This window comes from Solanum stenotomum, chromosome 7 (assembly GCF_019186545.1).
Source record: "Solanum stenotomum isolate F172 chromosome 7, ASM1918654v1, whole genome shotgun sequence".
NCBI lineage: Eukaryota > Viridiplantae > Streptophyta > Magnoliopsida > Solanales > Solanaceae > Solanum > Solanum stenotomum.
In genome coordinates this window covers 53,033,968-53,054,132 of record NC_064288.1, presented here as the reverse complement: position 1 = coordinate 53,054,132, position 20,165 = coordinate 53,033,968, and the positions used below count along the sequence as shown (strand labels likewise).

General features: G+C 31.4%; 2 protein-coding genes across 3 annotated transcripts; one reads left to right on the top strand and one right to left on the bottom strand.

The window, feature by feature from the left end:
• Window positions 1-6,159: 6,159 nt before the first annotated feature.
• Window positions 6,160-11,605, top strand: LOC125871842 (ras-related protein RABC2a-like). 2 transcript variants are annotated; one of them, XM_049552525.1, is made up of 6 exons: window positions 6,160-6,613; window positions 8,229-8,297; window positions 9,238-9,303; window positions 10,425-10,546; window positions 11,193-11,321; window positions 11,429-11,605. In XM_049552525.1, the coding sequence occupies exons 1-6, from the start codon at window positions 6,463-6,465 to the stop codon at window positions 11,432-11,434; spliced, it is 543 nt and encodes a 180-aa protein (XP_049408482.1). In that variant the 5' UTR covers window positions 6,160-6,462; the 3' UTR covers window positions 11,435-11,605. The 2 variants fall into 2 exon arrangements, with proteins under 2 accessions (XP_049408482.1, XP_049408481.1); XM_049552524.1 differs by having other exon boundaries at window positions 6,163-6,613; window positions 11,473-11,605.
• Window positions 11,606-12,155: 550 nt separating this feature from the next.
• On the bottom strand, window positions 12,156-16,354 carry LOC125870861 (uncharacterized). The gene is made up of 6 exons (XM_049551411.1): window positions 16,154-16,354; window positions 13,287-13,378; window positions 13,078-13,156; window positions 12,716-12,810; window positions 12,481-12,576; window positions 12,156-12,395 (listed from the first exon to the last, which is right to left on the bottom strand). The coding sequence occupies exons 1-6, from the start codon at window positions 16,326-16,328 to the stop codon at window positions 12,300-12,302; spliced, it is 633 nt and encodes a 210-aa protein (XP_049407368.1). The 5' UTR covers window positions 16,329-16,354; the 3' UTR covers window positions 12,156-12,299.
• Window positions 16,355-20,165: the final 3,811 nt, after the last annotated feature.

Here is a 20,165-nt window from a genome sequence, read left to right as displayed (position 1 = left end):
TAACTCTGGTATGATGATTTTCATCCTTAATTAGATTCTTAATTAGAAGTTTCAAAGTTGAGTCTTGATATAAAATCTCATTATGAAATAATTTCTTCTTAAATGGGTCTTATATAACGTAAACTTAACTAAATTAATTGTGAGTCAAATATATATATCAAACACCGACTTTAAAAAAGAAAGAAGAGAGACTTGAGACAACTCATTCCAATTAATAGAGGTGTGTGCTAAAAGGGGGGCCTTATTTGTCAACAACAAACATTAAATTTTTGGATTCATATATGTTAATGTCAATATTTGATAGGAAAAAAAATTGAATAATAGAAATCAGGTGGTTTGTCTTTTAATACATCAAAAATTTTGATGTTGACACTGGTCACCCTCATAAAAATGAACAATTAAAAAATTTTCCTTTTAAATTTCTAAAGAAAGGAAATGCACAACAAACAAACAAAAAAAAAAAAACTCTTGTCCTATCAAATATATTCTCCTTTTGTTTTGGACCTAAAACAAATTTTTTGTACTTAAGAAAACTCACAAAAATTAAAGGACAAATTTTAATAAAGGACTCTCTTTTTAGTTTTTATTACCTTTTATAATTTATGGGCCTTATTGAAATTTTAAAGGGAAAATGCTAAATTGAAGTATTTTATAAATTACTATAAACGTTGAACGTTGGTTAAATATTTTATTGTATGTTAGATTGAGCAACTATTAGACATGAGTTCAAATATTGTTCAAAATGATAATTGTCTAAGAGCTATATTTGTACGACTTTTAGAAATAGTAACAATATATATTTGATGAATTGAAAAAAGAAATATTTACATAAATCAATACCACCTTAGGGAGTCATTAGGGATGAAACAATATTTATGGTTCATTTTTTGACATCTATATTTGAAAAAATAGTAATTCGTAAAATTTATAATTTTGCAATTACAAAAATCGAAAAAGTGATTATTTATGGATTTTACATGTCATTAATGTAATTAGAATTTGAGATAAAATACTTCATTAGAAATTTTATTTTAGTTATAATACATTAATAGTGTAAATATTTTTTACACTATCAATATATTTTGATTCATTATATTAAAAATTTCTCGTATTATGGTACGTTGATGTTTGATAGATTGTAGAAGATTATTTCAATTCTTTTAAGGTTGTCGATTACCTGTCATTAAGGTAATTGGAATTTGAGACAAAATACTTCATTAGAAAAAAAGTTTTAGTTAAATACACTATAAATATAAATACTTTTTACACTATTAATATATTTTGACTCTTTATATAAGATTTTCTATTATTAGGGTACTTTGATCGATTATAGAAGATTGTTTCCATTCTTTTAAGGTTATCAATTAATTTATATGTAAATATCTTTTGAATGGTATATATAGTTAAATAAATATTTTTTATACGATCAATGCACAAAAATTCTTCTCTTAAAAGAATGATTGCTACCCCCCTTTTTTTGGAAAAGAAATTAAATTATTTATAAAAAAAAAAAAAAAAAAACGTTGAATGTTTAATTTTGTTAATTTGAACTTGCCTCAACATAATCATGAAATAATGCACGCTTACTGATGTACTTTGTTGTCAAAGATTTTATTAATTTTCATAAGATATGATATTCTTATAATTTAACTCTATTAATAAGAAAAAGAGATTCTTTGGGACCATTCGGACAAGTTTTTAGAGTTTTTTTTCTTTCTTTTTTGAAAAAAAAAAAAAGTTATTAAAAATTGGCCTCTAGGTTTGTCAAAAGAGTTTCCAGCACAATTTTTTTCTTTTTGTTTGATTGTTATTTTCGTTTGTTATATATGAAGCTCAACGAATGTTTTGGGAGATCTTTTGACAAACAAAAAATGTATTATTAAAATATGAGTCGGACGGAGTTACAGTATCGATTACAGATTAGATCGAAGCTAATTAACTTTGATTCAAATTATGTATAAGATTGTATATATGTCATTTTTCTCAAACCCTATTTATGAAAGTATATTGGATATATGTTAAATCTAGGCTAGAGATATAGTAATATGAGTGTCTATTGATTTGTTATCTTACGAATAATGCATATATGATAAATTGAAAACATTCAAAAGCTTTATGAAAGGAAAAGACAAATTTTAAGGAATTATTGTAAAATCGTAGAACCTCTACAACCTCGTTAGAACCAAACATATATCATCAAAAATTATAGTGGACATGGTAAAGAGACAGTGCGAAAATTATATGTATGGGGTGATTTTTATATTGTTTTGAAAAAAAAAAGTGTGATTATTTTCTATCCACTAAATACAAGTTTCATTTTTAAATCTTTTTACTATTTCATATAATTACTGAAAAATCTAAAATGATATAATATATACCAAATTTTCTTTAATCAAACCGGAAATATATGTAACATTTTCAGAAAATATTATTATTGAAAGTGCATAGCATATTCTAGATATCTGATAAATATATGCTACTCCATCCATCCGTTTACTTTTACTTGTCACACTTTAACTTGACACATTCATTAAAAAAATAATTATTGATATAAATATTTTACCAAGCAACCCCCTATAAAATGATTGTCTTAAAAAATAATTTGAAAAATAAGTATTTAATGTTGAGGGTAAAACATGGAAAAAAATTATTGTCTTTTCTTGATATGTCAAAAGTGACAATTGAAAATAAAAAACTATTTTAGAAATAAATAACAAGTAAAAGTGAACGGAGAAAATAATTGTGTTACCCACTGCATACTCATTGAAGCAAAAAATAAAATAAAATAAATAATACAAGTATTATTATGTTCTTGATAAGGCTGAATATATAAGTCCATTCCCCACACTTAAATACTCCTTGGCCTACAATGTTTCTGTTTTTTTTCACACACACTCAATAATATTTGTAACCATCTTGAAGTACACTTTGACCTAACTTTTTTTTTTTGACTTTGTTCTATATATACAATTTGACGGTCAGATAATTGAGTCGTATCAAATAATTATAAATAAATTTCTACGATAAATTTATCATATATCTATATATCTTAATCTCCCATAAGACAAGTTTAGGATGAAAAATAACAAGCTACAATCTTGATAAATTTATCATATATTTGTATATCTTAATCTCCCATGAGACAAGTTTAGAATGAAAAATAACAAACTACAATCTTAATTAAAGCAATATTTCACACCAAATAGAGTAGCCCTACCTAGAAACATATATTTCATAATATTATATTGGAAATAAATTCTGTAAGGAATAAATGTCCAAAATTTGTGCCTAACAATATGAAAAGTAGATGCTTCATTTAATTTTCTCCATTTCGAGTCCTATCATCATTTCTCATAACCATTCACTCAACCGCTTAAATTAAAAATACAATATAAGTATAATTTCTATATAATATATATAACAATATATATATATATATATATATATATATATATACTGATTATCGCGATATGTGTTTGATCTCCAATAAGACAAGCTTAGCATAACCAACTTTACGAATGAAAATAACAAACTATAATCTTAACTAAATTAAAGTGATTGTCACACCAAATAGAGTAGTCTTAATTATACATTACCTAACTCTATATTGGAAAAATAAATCCTATAAGAGCCAAATAGAGTAGTCCAAAACATACATAACCTAACTTTATATTGGAAATAAATCCTATAAGAGCTAAAAGTCCAAAATTTGTGCCTAACAATGCTAAAAAATAGATGATTCATTTTCTCGGATCTATCATTATTTTTCTTGAAAAAAAAATTAATCTAAATAATCGTCCACTCATATGATTAATTAGTCTATATATATGATTATGACTATATGCATGTGTTAGATCTCCCATAAGACAAACTTAGCATAACCAATTTTAAGGATGAAAATAACAAACCACAATCTTAATCAAAGTGAGATATCTCACACCAAATAGAGTAGTCTAGAAACATACTTTATTTAATGTAAAAATTAGGTAAATGACATAGTATAAGAAAGAAATTACTTCCTTTCCCTACTCTTTCATTAATTACCAAAAATCCCTTTTTTAGTGTTTTTCGGATACATAATGTAGCAGTGTGGATACTTAATATAGCAGCGCGGATACTTTAATTAATAACGAGCGGATACTTTAATTATTAAGTTGTTAGCAGCACAGATACTTAATTAACGGGCGGATGCATAATATAGCAGTGAGGATACTTTAATTAATAACGGGCAGATACTTAAATTATTAAGTTGTTAGCAGCACAAATACTTAATTAACGGGCGGATGCATAATGTAGCAGCGTGGATACTTTAATTAATAACGGACGGATACTTAAACTAATAAAGTATCCGGTTAAGTTGAATTGGGGGAAAATAAGAGATTTTTGTATTTTAGTAAAAGAGTAGGGAAATATTGAGAATAGGTAAAGAAGTGTTGTGTATTTAAGTAATTTTTCCTTATTTAATTCTATAATGGAATAAATTCTAAAAGAGTTAATTCCAAAATGTGTGCTTTGCAATACTAAAAGTAGATAGCTTTCATTTTGCTCCACTAATCTCATCCTTTTTCTCTAAAAAATTAACCTAACTAATCGCTCACCCAATCGCTTACACCACAACAATATATTCACTGAAATCTCAGTAAATGGGGAGTGGAAAGGATAAAGTATATGCAGACCTTACCACTCTCTTATAAAGATAGAACTACTCTCTCTGTCCTTAATTAGTTGTCCATTTTTTCTTTTTTAGTTGTCCTTAATTACTTGTCCATTTTGATAAATCAAGAAAGGACAAAATATTTTTACCTATTATACCCTCAATCAATTACTTTGAAAAAAGTAGATTTTCTTGAAAATCTTAAATTTTTAATTAATGCACTTCATAATTAATAGGGGTAAAATGGTAAACTCACTATGCCAATAATTGCTTTCTTAATAGGTGTATCAATTTAAAAGTGGTCAAGTAATTAAGCACAGAAGAAGTATTTTCAAAAAATCCTCGACTCAAGTGTATATATATATATACCAACTAGGAAAAGTAAATAATAAATTCAATCGGTTATTTGGGTAAAGATTTCAAAAAAGAATCCTAAACAACAAACCAAAAAGTACTAGTGCACTAGAAAGATCCCTCATAAGTCATAATCAAACAATTTTGGGCCCAAACCCGATAACCCGTACCAACAAATGGCCCACTTAGATGTTGACCCACCACCAAAAGTTACAACTCAAAGCCTGGAGCCCAAATTATATAACTCTTTACCCCTCATTTTTATCTTAATTACCTTACATGCCACTAATTTTCAGGTGGCGGTTGGATTCCTAGTGTAACGGAAAATATTTACTGTACTATATTTACGCAAATATTAATTATAGTAAATTAACTTTATTTGAATACATGCAAAAATAGAAAATAGTATTTTTACCTAATATATAAATTGAACGTAAATTAAAATTTTGAGGAAACTAAAATAGAAATGTTCTCATTGCTCACTTATAAAAGGTTTTATCTTATATATAAAAATGATTGTATCACAGATATCACGTCTCTCGTCAGAATCTTAAATTATAAAACATTTGATGCTAAGAGCTATAGGATTTCGAAAAGAGGTAGGGTTTGATTTTAAATTTTTTTATTGTCTTAGAGTTCACGCGGTAGCTAGGGGATAATGAAGGGCGAAAAAACTCAATTTTCATCTCCAGCTAATCAACGAAATGATCCAATTCTCGTAAATTATTTTTTTCGTCAATTTTTATGGTACATAAATTCAATTTTTCGTTTATCACATGATCTTTTGTGTGGTTCGATTAACACGTTATTTTGTTGTCATTTTATTATTGTTTTTTTCTATGTGTTGTGTTGGACTCTCATTTCATATTATTTTGTTGTAATTACTGCTTTAATTTCTGTATTCTCATTTTCAAATTGTTTGAAAATACTTATTTAAAAGTTAATGTACACTCTACCTTTCTCCGACCCTATTTATGAGATTACACTAATATATATATATATATTATTATTATTATTTATTTATTTATATTGTTCCAAAAAAAAATCATACTCCTTTATTTGGAAATAATTTAATTAATTTCAAACTTTTCATTATTAATTTTAAATATTTATTTGATTCTAATTTTGTAGCAGCTGAGAAGTCACTTGTTAACAAAGAAAAAGAAAGGAATAACTGCAAAACGTTTTCCCTCCCACTCTTTCTCTCTCTACAAAACCTATACATACAATAAATCCATTTTCTCTCTCTACATATACATATAGAGAGAGAAAGTAGTGAATCATGCCAAAAGCTTTCTGAATACTTTTACTTGGCCCTCTGTATTTCTCTCTGTCGCCATTGTGTCACTGTTGCATAGTTTCTAGAGAGAGAAAGTGCAGAGTTTTTGTGTTGAATTGGAAGGAGGAATTTTTTTTTGAGAGAGAGAGTTGAGTTGAGAAAGGAGGAGTCGCCGATGGGTCCATCAACGGCGACGACGGGGCAGAGCAACAGCAGTTACGATCTGTCATTTAAGATCTTGTTGATCGGAGATTCTGGAGTTGGAAAGAGTAGCTTGCTTGTTAGCTTCATTTCTAATGCCGTTGACGATCTGGCCCCTACCATTGGTACTCTCTTTGCTCCTTTTAGCTCAACTTGTGTGTGCGTGAATGCAAACATTTGCTGTGAAGAAAAAAATTGTGTATACAGTATTTTCCTTTTTTGTAGTTTTTGCTTGATGATCATTTGATTTGGAATTTGGAGTTTATGAGTTAGGAATTCTGTATCTGGAAATCCAATGAATGAATGAACTAGTATACAACATGCCGGAGTATTTTATGATTTGTAGTTCAATTTCTTTTTGTTTGATTCTCAGATTAATCACTACTAACTGCTGTGATTCAAATCAGCAGCTGTGCTGTTCTTTGTTAATGATTGTTTTTTATTCTCAGATTGATCATCAATGTTTACTGCGTGAAGTGAAATCTGAAAAATGTTTATAATTTGGAATCCAGAGGAATTCAGGAGTTTATTTTTTATGATTTAAGTTATAATTATTCAGTTGCGATTAGGGGTTTGCGTATTGTTGAGAGGATTTTGTTGGATTCTAGCAGTTTTATGGAATGTATACTAAGAACTAGAAAATGATCATTATCTAGATCCTAGCTCTGGCTCCGGCTCCAAACTTGTCTTATACATATTATTTACCAAAACTAGTAAAAAAATTGTTTCATTTTTAGTAAGAAACAGAACAAATGTATCCTGGATTCCTGATAATAAGTTTATCTGAATAAGAAATAGAACAAGGTATTTATATATCTGAAATGCAATATTGTCTGAATAATAATGGACTTTGTTTTTAGGGTGCTATGAGACAATAGAAATGAGAGAAAACAAAAAGAAGAAGACAGATTGTTAGGACTGTTTTCACCAATTGCTAGGATGTCCTTTAACATATAAGCAATTATTTTTTAACCCTGTTTTTTGACACATTGTGTCGGGTGTTGAGTTGAGCTGATTCCCCTTATTAATGATCAATTAAGTTTTATATCAAAGGACTAATGTTTCTGCTATAAATAAATATACTGATACCTTTCTGCTATATCTTAGGATTGCCTAAACTAATATGATAGTGTTTGTTTTAGAAATATCACATCTTAAGTTGTTTATGGATAGTAACATAGAGCTGAATGTGATGGTAGAAGATATCTAGTGGATCAGTCTACGTGCATGCAAGCAGTGGCGGAGCCAGAATTATCAGTAAGGGGGTTAAAAAACTGAAGAAATAGACACACGAATTAGCCGAAGGGGTTCAACATCTACTATATATACCTAAAAAATTATTTTAACCATGTAAAAATCATATAATTTTCCGCCGAAGGCGGTTCGGATGAACCCCTTAATGATAATGTGGCTCCGCCACTGAATGCAAGTTGGCTTGACCATCACCGTGATAAAAGAACCTAGACTAGAATGCCTTCGTGTCTGCATGTTGCTTTAGGTGACTGCTCCGACTGGCAAAAGATTGTAGGATAGAAAGAACAAGAGAAAAAGAGCAAGCAAGAAATGTAGCTCAAGAGTGTTTCATTTTTTTTCCCTTTCCTTCATCTGTCTTCTCTCGTCCTGATAGATCTAGTGATTTATTTAAACATCTTTTGAAGTTGTCAACTAGATGCTCATATGATGGTTAATCTCTCAATACAATTTTCTACTGACTTTACTATTCCTTTGTCTGATGATTAGGCGTCGATTTTAAGATCAAGACGCTCAGTGTTAGTGGGAAAAAACTGAAGCTTACCATTTGGGACACAGGTAAGAACCAAAACAGTGCCTAGACTCTGGAATTTATTTTACTGTATTATATGGTGCCAAAAGTCTACCTGTATTCATGAGATCTGTACTAAAACTTTAGAATCCAAAATTTAGGAACATTCAATACAATCGCTTTATGCAATGGTGTGGATTATGTGCTTAAACACAATTTAATCTATTGAAACCTCTAATTTACCTGATAACAGAAACACTACTTGATCTACATGATTGTTGGTTGGTTTAACTAAAGATGTGTCAATTTGATTTTCACCTGCATTTTAAGATGCATGACTTGTAAGGGAGAATGGATATGTGGTAACTCAACCCCCAAAAGGAAAAAAAATCGCTCATGACGTAAAGAATGTCCAAGATCATTTAAGGAGACAATAACCCATTCCCTGGCCCAATATTTGATGCTAATACCTTCCCCGCACGCCAAAATATCTAGAGTGTGTATAACAGAACACTGGGGCCAACACTGGAAAACACAACTAGGTAGATGGCTATTAGACCATGTTAAGAAAAATATACCATGTACTGTACTAAATCTGAATGCTCTTTCAATAGATGAGGCTTCTCTACGACCACATTAGGAGACTAACCCATTCCCTCATTGTAGCATAAGACCAGGTTACATAGACTTTCTGTATGCAACAAGGTTAATATGTTAATATTGCTTAACATTGAATCACTACCCGGAGAAGTGTCTAAGGCTCATGAGTTCTGGAATTCGACATTACAGTTTAAGTACTGAAATCAGTTTTACAGATCAAAAGAGGAAAACCCCCCTACTGAAATCAATTTTTTCATAGGTATAACTTTTACTGTTGTTCCAATTAATCAGTTTGTTTCAGTATCTTTGCCGAAGAAACTTCATAAAGTATCTGGTTTTACTTAGATCCAATGGAAGATTGTAACTGTACATATCATGTTTCTACAGCTGGACAGGAGAGATTCAGGACACTGACAAGCTCATACTATAGAGGTGCTCAGGGGATCATTCTTGGTAAGTAATCAGTGAATTTATACATTTTCATATCTTGCAAGAGGATACATCCATTGTTGATAATGCATATATGGGTTAGCTAGAGTTAGACTTTTGACTTTTGTTATTACATCATTCATCTTCACTGCTGTTTAACGCCATTCTGCCCTTTTCCACCATGATTGAACTATGCAAAATTAAGTGGTCATTTGGCCATGAATATTTTTAATTTTATTCTGGAAATTCTGTTTGGCCATAATTTGAAATCAAGTTGAATTCCGTAATTTGAAGAACACCTAAAGTTGTTTGCTTTTTTATGAAGAACACCAAAAGATGTTTTCACTCTCAAATCACTCAAAAAAATTCAAACACAACTCCAATTTCCAAATACCATTTTCCATTACTCAATTGTCTGCAATTTTATTTTTGATCCAGCAGTTGTTCATATTTGTTTATTGCATGTCCAAAAGTAGAATGACTTTTCTTGATTATACTGGTGAACGTTCGCTCTATTGGTTTTTGGAGCTTCTTCTCTTAGGTAATGTCAATCTAACTGCCATCTGTTCTATTAAATGACAATTCTATGGTCTGAAACTTAGGCTCCCCTTCTTTGAATAATCTGATTAAACCTCGAATAAATCTGGTTCCAGTGATAAGTTTTCACGATAATCTTCTGTAGTCTTTTCGGGTTGCTGGAGTTTTATCTGCCAAGAATAGTAATCAGGCATCCCAATCTATTTTCATAACAACACTATAGAACTTCTCTGTGATGAAATTCTTGCTAATTATTGCCTCAGTCCTTTCTTACTGGCTCCCTACAGAGTAATGAACTGCAAATACTAAATAGCATCTGGGTTGATAGGGGGATCACATATCTCTACTTTGACAGCTCTTCAATCTCCATTAGTCGAACAAGGTTTGTGGGATGACTGATAGAAATTGCTCAAATTCAGAAAGGTGTCCATGTAGTTTTCAGATACATGACAAGAAAAGTAATTCCTATTTTTTTAATAAGAAGCATTTATCTGTGCTTTCTTTGTTGACACATTTCTTCATTCCTCTTAGATGCTTTGTGTTCTCTAAATTCTTGAATGCATCTCTATCTATTATGTTTACTTTGCTTATTTAAATTTTGTTTACAGTCTATGATGTAACAAGAAGAGAGACCTTCACAAACCTGTCTGATGTGTGGGCAAAAGAGGTGGAGCTGTATAGTAATAATCAGGATTGTGTAAAGATGCTGGTTGGAAATAAAGTTGACAGAGTATGTTTTTTTTTTTTTTTTGTAAAAATGAACATGCTTGCATCTCTCTCTTTTTCCAACTTTTCTCGATAATGGTGTTGGAGTCTATTCATTTTGCTTCTCGAATATGCTAGGAGACATTATTTCATGGAGAAAATAAGTGAATTAAGAGCTGATATCACCTCTTCAAATGTGATATACTTAATCTTCTTGTGGAATCTGGGTGGTTTTAATAGGAAGTCATGATAACAGTAATTAGTGGATTTTCGATCTGCTTTCTTCCACAAATAGTTGTATTGCAGTTACAACATTTGATATATTGAAGCAAATGTTTACATAATGAAGCTATATGCAACTTAAATGTAAGAGTGTTCAGACCTCAAAAAAGAAAGAAAAACAGAGAGTTAAATAACTGTTGGAGAATATATGCCTCAGGGAATGTACTATCCATCTTATTTTGTTGTTCTATTGCAGAATGAATTACAACAGAGTTAGAGGATGAGTTTGGTTACATCTTAATGCTTTCTGTGGGAGTATCTTTTATCGTTTTATATTTATTGATCTATAGCATTAAAATTAACGTTGCAGTCGATTGTTGGTGCTTGAATAAATTCTGCATGAAGTTTGTTAACCAATTTTTGTTCTTACTTGACTATTGGTTTATCAGGAATCCGAGAGAGCAGTGACCAGGGAAGAAGGCATTGCCTTAGCAAAGGAACTTGGAGGTCTATTTCTTGAATGTAGTGCTAAAACTCGAGAAAATGTGCAAAACTGCTTTGAAGAGCTTGCCTTAAAGGTAAATGATATATTCATGAATCATGGCTTCTCTGTTGGTATCCTTTACCTTCAAGCTTTGAGAAACGTTGCAGTCCAACTTCATTTGGTCAACTTATATCATTTCAGGATTAATGTTTCCATCGATTTTCTAACTAGACTACCATATTCAGATAATGGAGGTGCCTAGTCTCCTTGAAGAAGGATCCACTGTAGGGAAGAGAAATATCTTGAAACAGAAACAAGAACAGCAAACACAACAGGGCGGTGGTGGTTGCTGCTCATGAAACTCCTAGGACTTCAAAATGATAAAAGTGTGCACTCAAATATGTATATGCTGTTTTCTTTTCATCTTGCTGCTTTGAAAGTGGTTAGAAGTCTCTCATGTAAAGTTATTGGTCATTGACCAATGTTCTTGTTAATATTTGCCAGATTGCTGTCAAATTGGGTGTTTTTTCATAATTTTAATGTGCTTTTCATCCGTAATTGCCTTTAAGAATCAGCTACATATTATTGCACTAGATGATCCACTATATGTTTTTACTGGTTCATTATTACTATATCCCTTTTTACTTGTCAATCAAGGGATGATTTATCACTTTAGTTCTTAAGTTATCCTTATTATTAACCACGGTCATTTTCCAATGCATTTATCAAAGCATTGAATTTATTATATTCAAAGGGGTAACATACTAAAATTATTGCTACTTAAATGTTGTGCCAACTGCCAAGTCAATACTGGTAACTGGTAAGTGAAGATACCCCAAATTCCGACTTCAAAATTCTTCCTTTAAAATGAGGGAGCACAACACTCCCTACTCTATAATTCTAGTTGATGAATCATTAACAGTCACTACAAAAAAGATGAGTATTTCTCATACTGCAATCTCACTATAAAGAGTATTGCAACATTCAGCATAATCTCCGAGTTTCTGATAAACATTAGTACCTACAGAACAAGGGGAAACATATCGACAATAGCCAGGCGTACCAATTTTCTTTATGTAGACCTATAGGGACGGCCAATTTCAGCACTTATAGCTTCGTCTAAGATTATGCAAGCTTCACTTTCAGGCTCAACAAGCTCAGATGGGGTCTGCGATAACACAAGTCAAACGTGCCATATCGAATTAGTCAGACATAAAAAAAAATAGTCTATTTCGAGTATTTGCTGCACCTACCCTTCCTAATAAATTGTTCCTACAAGCAGAAGCCCCTGAAGCTATCAATAATCTGATAACATCTAAATGTTCACCTCTGGCGGCATGATGGAGAGGCTACAAAAATTACAACAAATACAATTACTCAATCAGTATAAGATGCTGTAGCTGTTTCATTTACTAATTTTCAATATTTAAATTGCCAACATAACACTGAAACTTTGCATAACATTAACTATTAGTAGAGATGCCTCACCGCATCACCTTCTTCATCAAAGGTGTCCAGCATCCTTTTCACGCATTCAGGGTCAGCTGCATTGTTGATTAGCAGACGGGCTATTTCTGTGTATCCTGTTAAAATAATCAGCATTCAGAAAGTAAGAAATCTGCGCATATGATTCCTTCTTTACTGGAACCTGCATTATCCCCTTGGCCCTCGGTTCCTTCAAAGGCTCGGAGTTAAATGTCGTTAGTTCACTTAATGCCTGATAAATGCGGTTAAAGCCTAAGCACTGACTGTAAATTTCAAGCGTCCCATCTCTTTACAGTAAAAAATAATTAATATGCTTCAAAAGATGCAACAACAAAGGTCTTGGAACTTGAAACTATATGGTATACCTCCAGCACAAGCATCATGCAATGGAATTGCTCCATCTTCATCCTTAGCCTCAACAGAAGCTCCCCTCTCTAACAGTAGCTGAGTCAAATACAATATTATATTAGTATATTAAATAACATGATAATGAAATCAACACCAACAGATCCATCGTAATGTAATGTCTGCTGCAGGGACTGTTTCCGAATTGAGAATAGTTGAGTGGACCAACCTCCACACATGCCAGATGGCCATACAGACAAGTAATATGAAGAGCAGTGTCCCCATCTTCTAGAGGTTCATCAATGCTTCCATTAAAATTATCTGCAGCAGTCCATCTAGCAGTTTCTTGAGCATGACAGATTCATTGATAACAAGGAATATACAAGAACTTATATTTGATAGGTAAAACTATATAGAACAACTTATTTACTTCTCCCAGAAACATGGGTGACAACAAATTGACCATAAGAATGCAGCACCATGATCAAATTGCAGCTCGGAAAATGTCATTTTAGATCAACAGAAAATGAATATAAATTGTTATTGGGTTGAGCAGGAGTTGAAATAAGAATGTTGTTCCAACCTTTCACGCCTAAAAGTAGTCGCAAGATGCAAAAAGTGCATCACAATTCAAAAGTGTGATTTACCAAGTTCAGGTACAAGCCACTTCGACAGCTGCTAATACCAGCTTGAGCGATCTAAACCACAAGAAAATGAGAGAAATAGATGATAGCTTGAGATAATTCTTGGCCCAGTGGAGGATGCTGATGGATCATCATAATGGTGGGAGGCAGTGTCACTCCTCTCCTATGAGGGTGGGTTTTTGGTCAAGAATGAACTCAAAAAGTACAAGAGTGTAAGACTGAGTGAATCGCATTGCCCTCCTTATCTCCCTACTTTCTTGTGAGTGTGTAGACTATGCTGTATTCAAGCTTAATTAAACCAATATTCCTCACATCACCCTTGGAATCACAACAGAGTAGGGTACTGTATCCCACGGAGCTGAATGAATCTGACAAGAAGGTGAATCTCCATTTCCCAATCTCTTGCGTTCTAATATATGCATTGGCTTTGTTACATTCCAGCTTAAATCATCCGTATTCCTTTCATTTACCCTTGGGATGGATAGGAGGGTTCATAAAACCAACCTTATCAAAGGGGTTTCAGACAACAAGGTGACTCTCTTCAAGACCAATCTCTAAAGCACAGCCAATGTTCACACTTGTTTCCATGACATTCCTTCATCTCAACCACCAAATTTACATGCCCTAAGTCACTTTATTTCTTTCTCTCGACCAATAGGAGAATGCAACTCTAAGCTCCATGTCATAATGGTAAGATATTAAATCCTGTGAGGACTTTAAGGGCATTCTGCATGTCTCCTTATAAATGCCAAGAACAATCTCACACAAACGTGCTCTATCATTACCCCTCTATCTACATGTGTGTGTGTGGTTGTGTTGTTCCATTGTGTAAGGCATAGCAACAATCACCAGTATGAGCCAACTTTCTCGTCAACTCAATGTTAGTTTTTTTTTTTTGAAAGAGAATTCATACATTCTACTTATTTGGGAGCAAGAACCGCCACTTTTACTTAAAACCGGCCCCCAAATTATAGAATGCTTACTTATTTGAACATTAAACTAACAAATCCATGTCTTTCTTATTCCACTTGCTAAGACCAAATTATCACATGTCCATTTCATTGTTACAACTTTCTTTTTTGAGTTAAAATCAGAAGCTATATGCAAATTCATATAGATCTTCGGGTAGCACTACTAAATCTTCAGCTATTGAATCATTATCCCCTGCCCCCAAAAAGCTCTATATTCTTCCATAAAATCAAATGCATCAGTTCATCCTTAGGATGAATGCCCTTTACAACAGTAACTTGAAGAACATGTCAAAACTAGCAAAGACCATACAGATAAATAAGGTCAATAGAAAAAATAACATTAATAATTCAACAGACATTAAAGCTTAATATGTTAGTATGCTTGCATCTTACATTAGGTTCAGTGTTAATAAGAGTGTTTTTAGTTTGATTTGAGGTTAGTATACAACAATAACCACGCCTCAGTCCAAAATAAGTTAGGTTCAGTTATATGAATCCTTACTGACCATATTTCTCCTTTTATACATCTGAGACCAACATATACAAAATAAAAATAAAATAGAAATTACTAGAAGCTCCCTATACTTTCTATGGCATAAAAATCTCAAGTAGGGGCGAAAGACTCCTAGAAAGCATAGGACTTAACGTAAACGTACTAACATGACAAAAAACCTATTCCCAACTAATTGGCATCACCTATATACATCTTTTCCCTCCATTGAGCTATATGTTTTGCTGAGTATGCATGGATTCCATGAGGTTGTAAATTTTTCGAGACAGATTAAGCTTACCTCGTCCCATTCTAATACTTCACTCACCATAGTTCCACACCAACAGAAACAGGATGTGATTGAGTTATTGTTTGCTGAGTCTACATGGATTCCAGAAGTTATAAGTTTCTCTAGATAATTTACTTGATGCAATTTTAGTCTACCTTGCCTCTTTTTATCACTTCCACTCACCATATTTCTACACCTACATAAACACTTCACTCACCGTGACTTCACACCTATAGAAAACACTTTACTCACCATAGCTTCACACATATACACAGCGGCGGAGCCACCTTATTCTTCCGGAAAAATTTACATTGTTTAACTAGGTTAAAATTTTAGTTTTAGGTCTATATATGTCGACCCCCTTTTTGGTTCGTGTCTCTACTTTTTTATATTTTGACACTCATTAATTTCTAGCTCCGCCATTGCATATAGAAACACTTCCTTCACCATGACTTCACACCTACATAGACACTTCATTCACCATAGTTACACACCTACATTGAATACCAGTGCATCTGAAGTTCGAATCGGAATAGTACAGGACCGATTCGAGCTAATCCGGATATAAATGAGGTTCATGTTAACACTAGAACTTGTAACTTAACATAGTAGCAATTATTGTGGTTATAATCGTTCTATAGTACTCAAACAGAGTTAAAAATAAACATTTACGAACAAAAAAAATTGTTATGCAGAACGAACCTAGGGCTTGGCGAAGGGCGTCAACGTCGCCGGACTCGGCGGCGTTGAAAATGTCACGGAGGTGAAGAGGTATGTGAGAATCTGGCTCTTCCTCGAACTCCAATTCCTCCTCGAATAAACCGCCTTCGTCATCTTCTTCACCCATCATGCCGTTACGTCCCCTTTGTACCGCCATTTCTGTAACTTCGATTTTCTCTGGAAAAAAAATAGGCAAAGGAGGCTTTATAAAGGCATCCTCCGTAAACAAATAAACTCACTTTTTAATTTGATCGCAATTGATATTATATATGAGTAGATATTTAAATTTGTATAAAATTAAATAATTAAACACACATATTTTATGTGGTGTAATACAATCAATTGTTACATAGGATAAATATATCTCACATGAATTGTCATTTATTATGTTTAAGTGTATATATAAGCACATTCAAAGTTAAAAATAAATATAAGATGAGGTCAAGTTATGTTTAACTGTATATTTATGCACACTCAAAAGTAAAAAGGTAAATGTCATATGAGACCAAGTTCAAAAACCACATTTATGTAGTATTTATATATAAAAATGACATAATACATAAAAGATGTTTAAACTTGACCTTAACTTCGTATGTAAACGCTCAAACTTTGAGTATGTAGACACTTCAACTTGTGTCAATTGCGTTAGTTTATGTGTCATATGAATTTCGTATGTTTGAGACATATCTAGACGAATTAGAGTGTTTTATTGTCGGTTGAATTCAAGTTAAAATTTTTATATGTGGGGTCTTCAAATATGGAGTGTTTACTTGGAGCCAAATTTAAATATTTGTTATGTATTATATTATGCCTATAAAACTGTACGTGCTAGCTAAATTAGTCATCGATTTTTAAAAAATAATCAACATTAGAAAGTAGTCCATTTTTATACATTTTTAAAAAAGTAATCACTTTTAAATTTTAATGCCAAACCATGCAATATAATGGACTTTGAACTTTTAAGAAGTGAAAAATTCTAATACCGTCATATTTATAAGTTTCTTGACCTTATATAGATTTTGATCTAAAAAAGGTGAAGCTCCCTTAAACAAAATGTCAATTTTTTAAAAAAAAATTAAAATTTAAATTCAAAATATTTGATTAAAAATGTTCTTCGAATTTCCTTAGGCTCAAATAAAAGTGTTTAGTTGCTCCTTGTGAACTTATGGGCCTTAGAACTACCCAATTGTTTTCCAAAAGAAGTTTGGACTGTTTTCCTTACCAAACTAGCCCAAAGCAATATAAAAACAAATGGAATTAAATATGAGTCTTTCAAGTTTGAAAAACTGGTACGTAATGAACAAAAAACTTCAATATTTTATTTTTCAAGTGAAATGCATGTTTATATGCAATTTCAGATTATAAATATTATTTCTCAATTTAACTTGAAAATTACTATACTTTCTTTTTAAAAAGGAAATATTTCTCAATTCATATTTTTTTAGTTCTCCCTTATTATTATTGTACTCAATTCATGTGTCCCTTTTAATTCCACAAAACAAACTCCTTCATTTAAAGAAAATGTTCCACTAGACAAATAGTGCCAGTTATAAAGGTTTTATATTTAAGTGAACTTGTAGCATTTATTATAAACTATATAAAAGGACTCATTTTTTTCACATGAAACTGAGTGTTATTTCTGACATTCTTTTAGGAAAGTTTCTTACTTCTACATGCAAGACTCAAGTGGGACTATATATGAAAAGAGTTCTATAACAAGAAACTTGTTCAGCCAATAGGGGGAGGGAGTATATATGTAACTTGTCCAACCATTAGCACAAGTAGGTAGGCGTAGAGGTGGCAAAATTAGATCATAAAAATATAATTCGTTCAAATTTGAGCTAGTTATTGACCATTTGACATGTCCATTGATTGGCTCAGTCCACTAAAAATTGAGTTGATATCATGTATAGTCCAAATTAATCCATAATAAATCTTATCAAAAAATTATTTTTCTTCGATATATTTTATAATATATATAGCTCTAACAAAGGGGGAAAAAAAATAGTTTTTAGCACTTAAAGTTTAGTAAGAATTGGGTGGGTGGAGGTGAGTGAGTTATGATCACCTTGTTTTAACTTAATTTAGCTCAAGTAACTTTTGAATTGAGTAACTCAATCTTGTCTATCTTGTATTCCTAAGATACTTAGAACAAAACTTTGAAGAAATTGGTAAGAAACAACAAAGTTTAAAGAGTATTTTCAAACTAGAAAATTAAAACTAGTAGAGAAAATAGAATCAGAAACAGATTAGAAACAATATAAAAATATTTTTCTCAAAGAAAGAAAATTGAGCCCCACTGAATGCACAATGTCCCCTTAAGGAAATTATTCCCCTCAAGTACTCTAGGTTAACAGAATATATCCTCCCAGGATAGAACGATCTTACTCACCGGTGTATCGGTACCTAAAACCACGGTGTCAGCGAACCACTCAACGGTAGTAAAGTACACTTTGAATACTAGATTTAGTAGTAGTAGAAGAAGTCCAGAAAAAATAGTTCAACTAAAATGAGAGGAAATCCCTCAATTTATAGAAAACAAAGGGTAGTGTGAAAATGTTCTTATTGTGCCTTACCGGAAAGGTCACAAACCTTTGGAAAAGTCACAATCTTTCATAAAGGTCACAACCTTTCATAAAAGTCGCAACTTTTCATAAAAGTTAGAACTCTTCATTTTCCATTCACACCTTCTAAAACCCAACACTCAATAACTTGTTTATTTAGTAATTCAATTAGTTTTAATCTGTTCAAATTCAACCCAATCTGTTTATTTTACACCATTATAAGATCACTTTTACCCCTTTTTACTACCTACAAATTCATGCACACCTAATTAATTAGACAAGTTATAAATTTCTAGCTGCCCAAAAGAAAAATAAATTAAACATATATTTCATGTAGCAGCAAGAAGCATGTGCATCATTTGATGATTTGTTAAGTTGGCCTCTTTAACTGGGCATCTCCAACCCAGTTCTCTATTTCACTCTCCAAATCTAGAGTTTTTTATTTTTTCAAACAACCAATTCCAACCCAATTTTCTATTTTACTCTCTAAAAGAATCTTCTCCTATCTCCTCAATATTATATTATTATATATATTTCATTCTTATTTTCTTATTTCATAATATAAATCTCTTCTCTCTCTTTTTTTATTATAAATAATCACTTTTATATAATTTTCATGTGATATAGAATTTTGTTTTTTCAAATTCTATTTTTAATATAAAATTATATTTTATTCTAAATTTCTAAATAACATAAACTGGAAGCAAATATTATATAATATACAAATTAATGAACAATTCAAATAAAAGTGAAATCATTAATGAAATATAATTATATAAACATTATATAAATACCCAACTTTCAAGATTATTACGGTGCTCACATAAATGCTCTATTAACACATTATGGAGTTTAAAATGAGCATTTTTGTCCTTATTTTTTTATGTCTAGCTAAAAATTGTTCAAATCGAAAATTTTCATCTACCACCATATTTGTCGTTGCAATTGGAGCCTCTACGAATCTTGAATTGGTGCATTAAGATTACGTCCATCCTCGATTATCATGTTGTGCAATATAATACATGTAGTCATTATATCATGTAGCACTTCATTTCTCCAAAAACGTGATTGTCCTACAATAATTGCAAAATGTGATTGCAAACCTCCTAATGTACGTGCAACATCTTTTCGGCTTGATCCTTGTTTGATCGCGTAGTATTTCTTCTTTTGAGAACGTGGATTATGAATAGTTTGAACAATTGTAGACCATTTAAAATTGTGCATTCTTTATAGTGAAAATTAATAATAAAATCAAATTATACTAAATTGACAAAAAAATTTGAAAATTGAAATATTATTAATTCGGAATGAAAGTAGTATATATTAAATAATATATATATTTTAAAATATTATATTACATTTAAAAGGAATTATAAATATTAGAGATTTAATTCATAGCCTTATATGACAAATATTATGTTAATTACAAA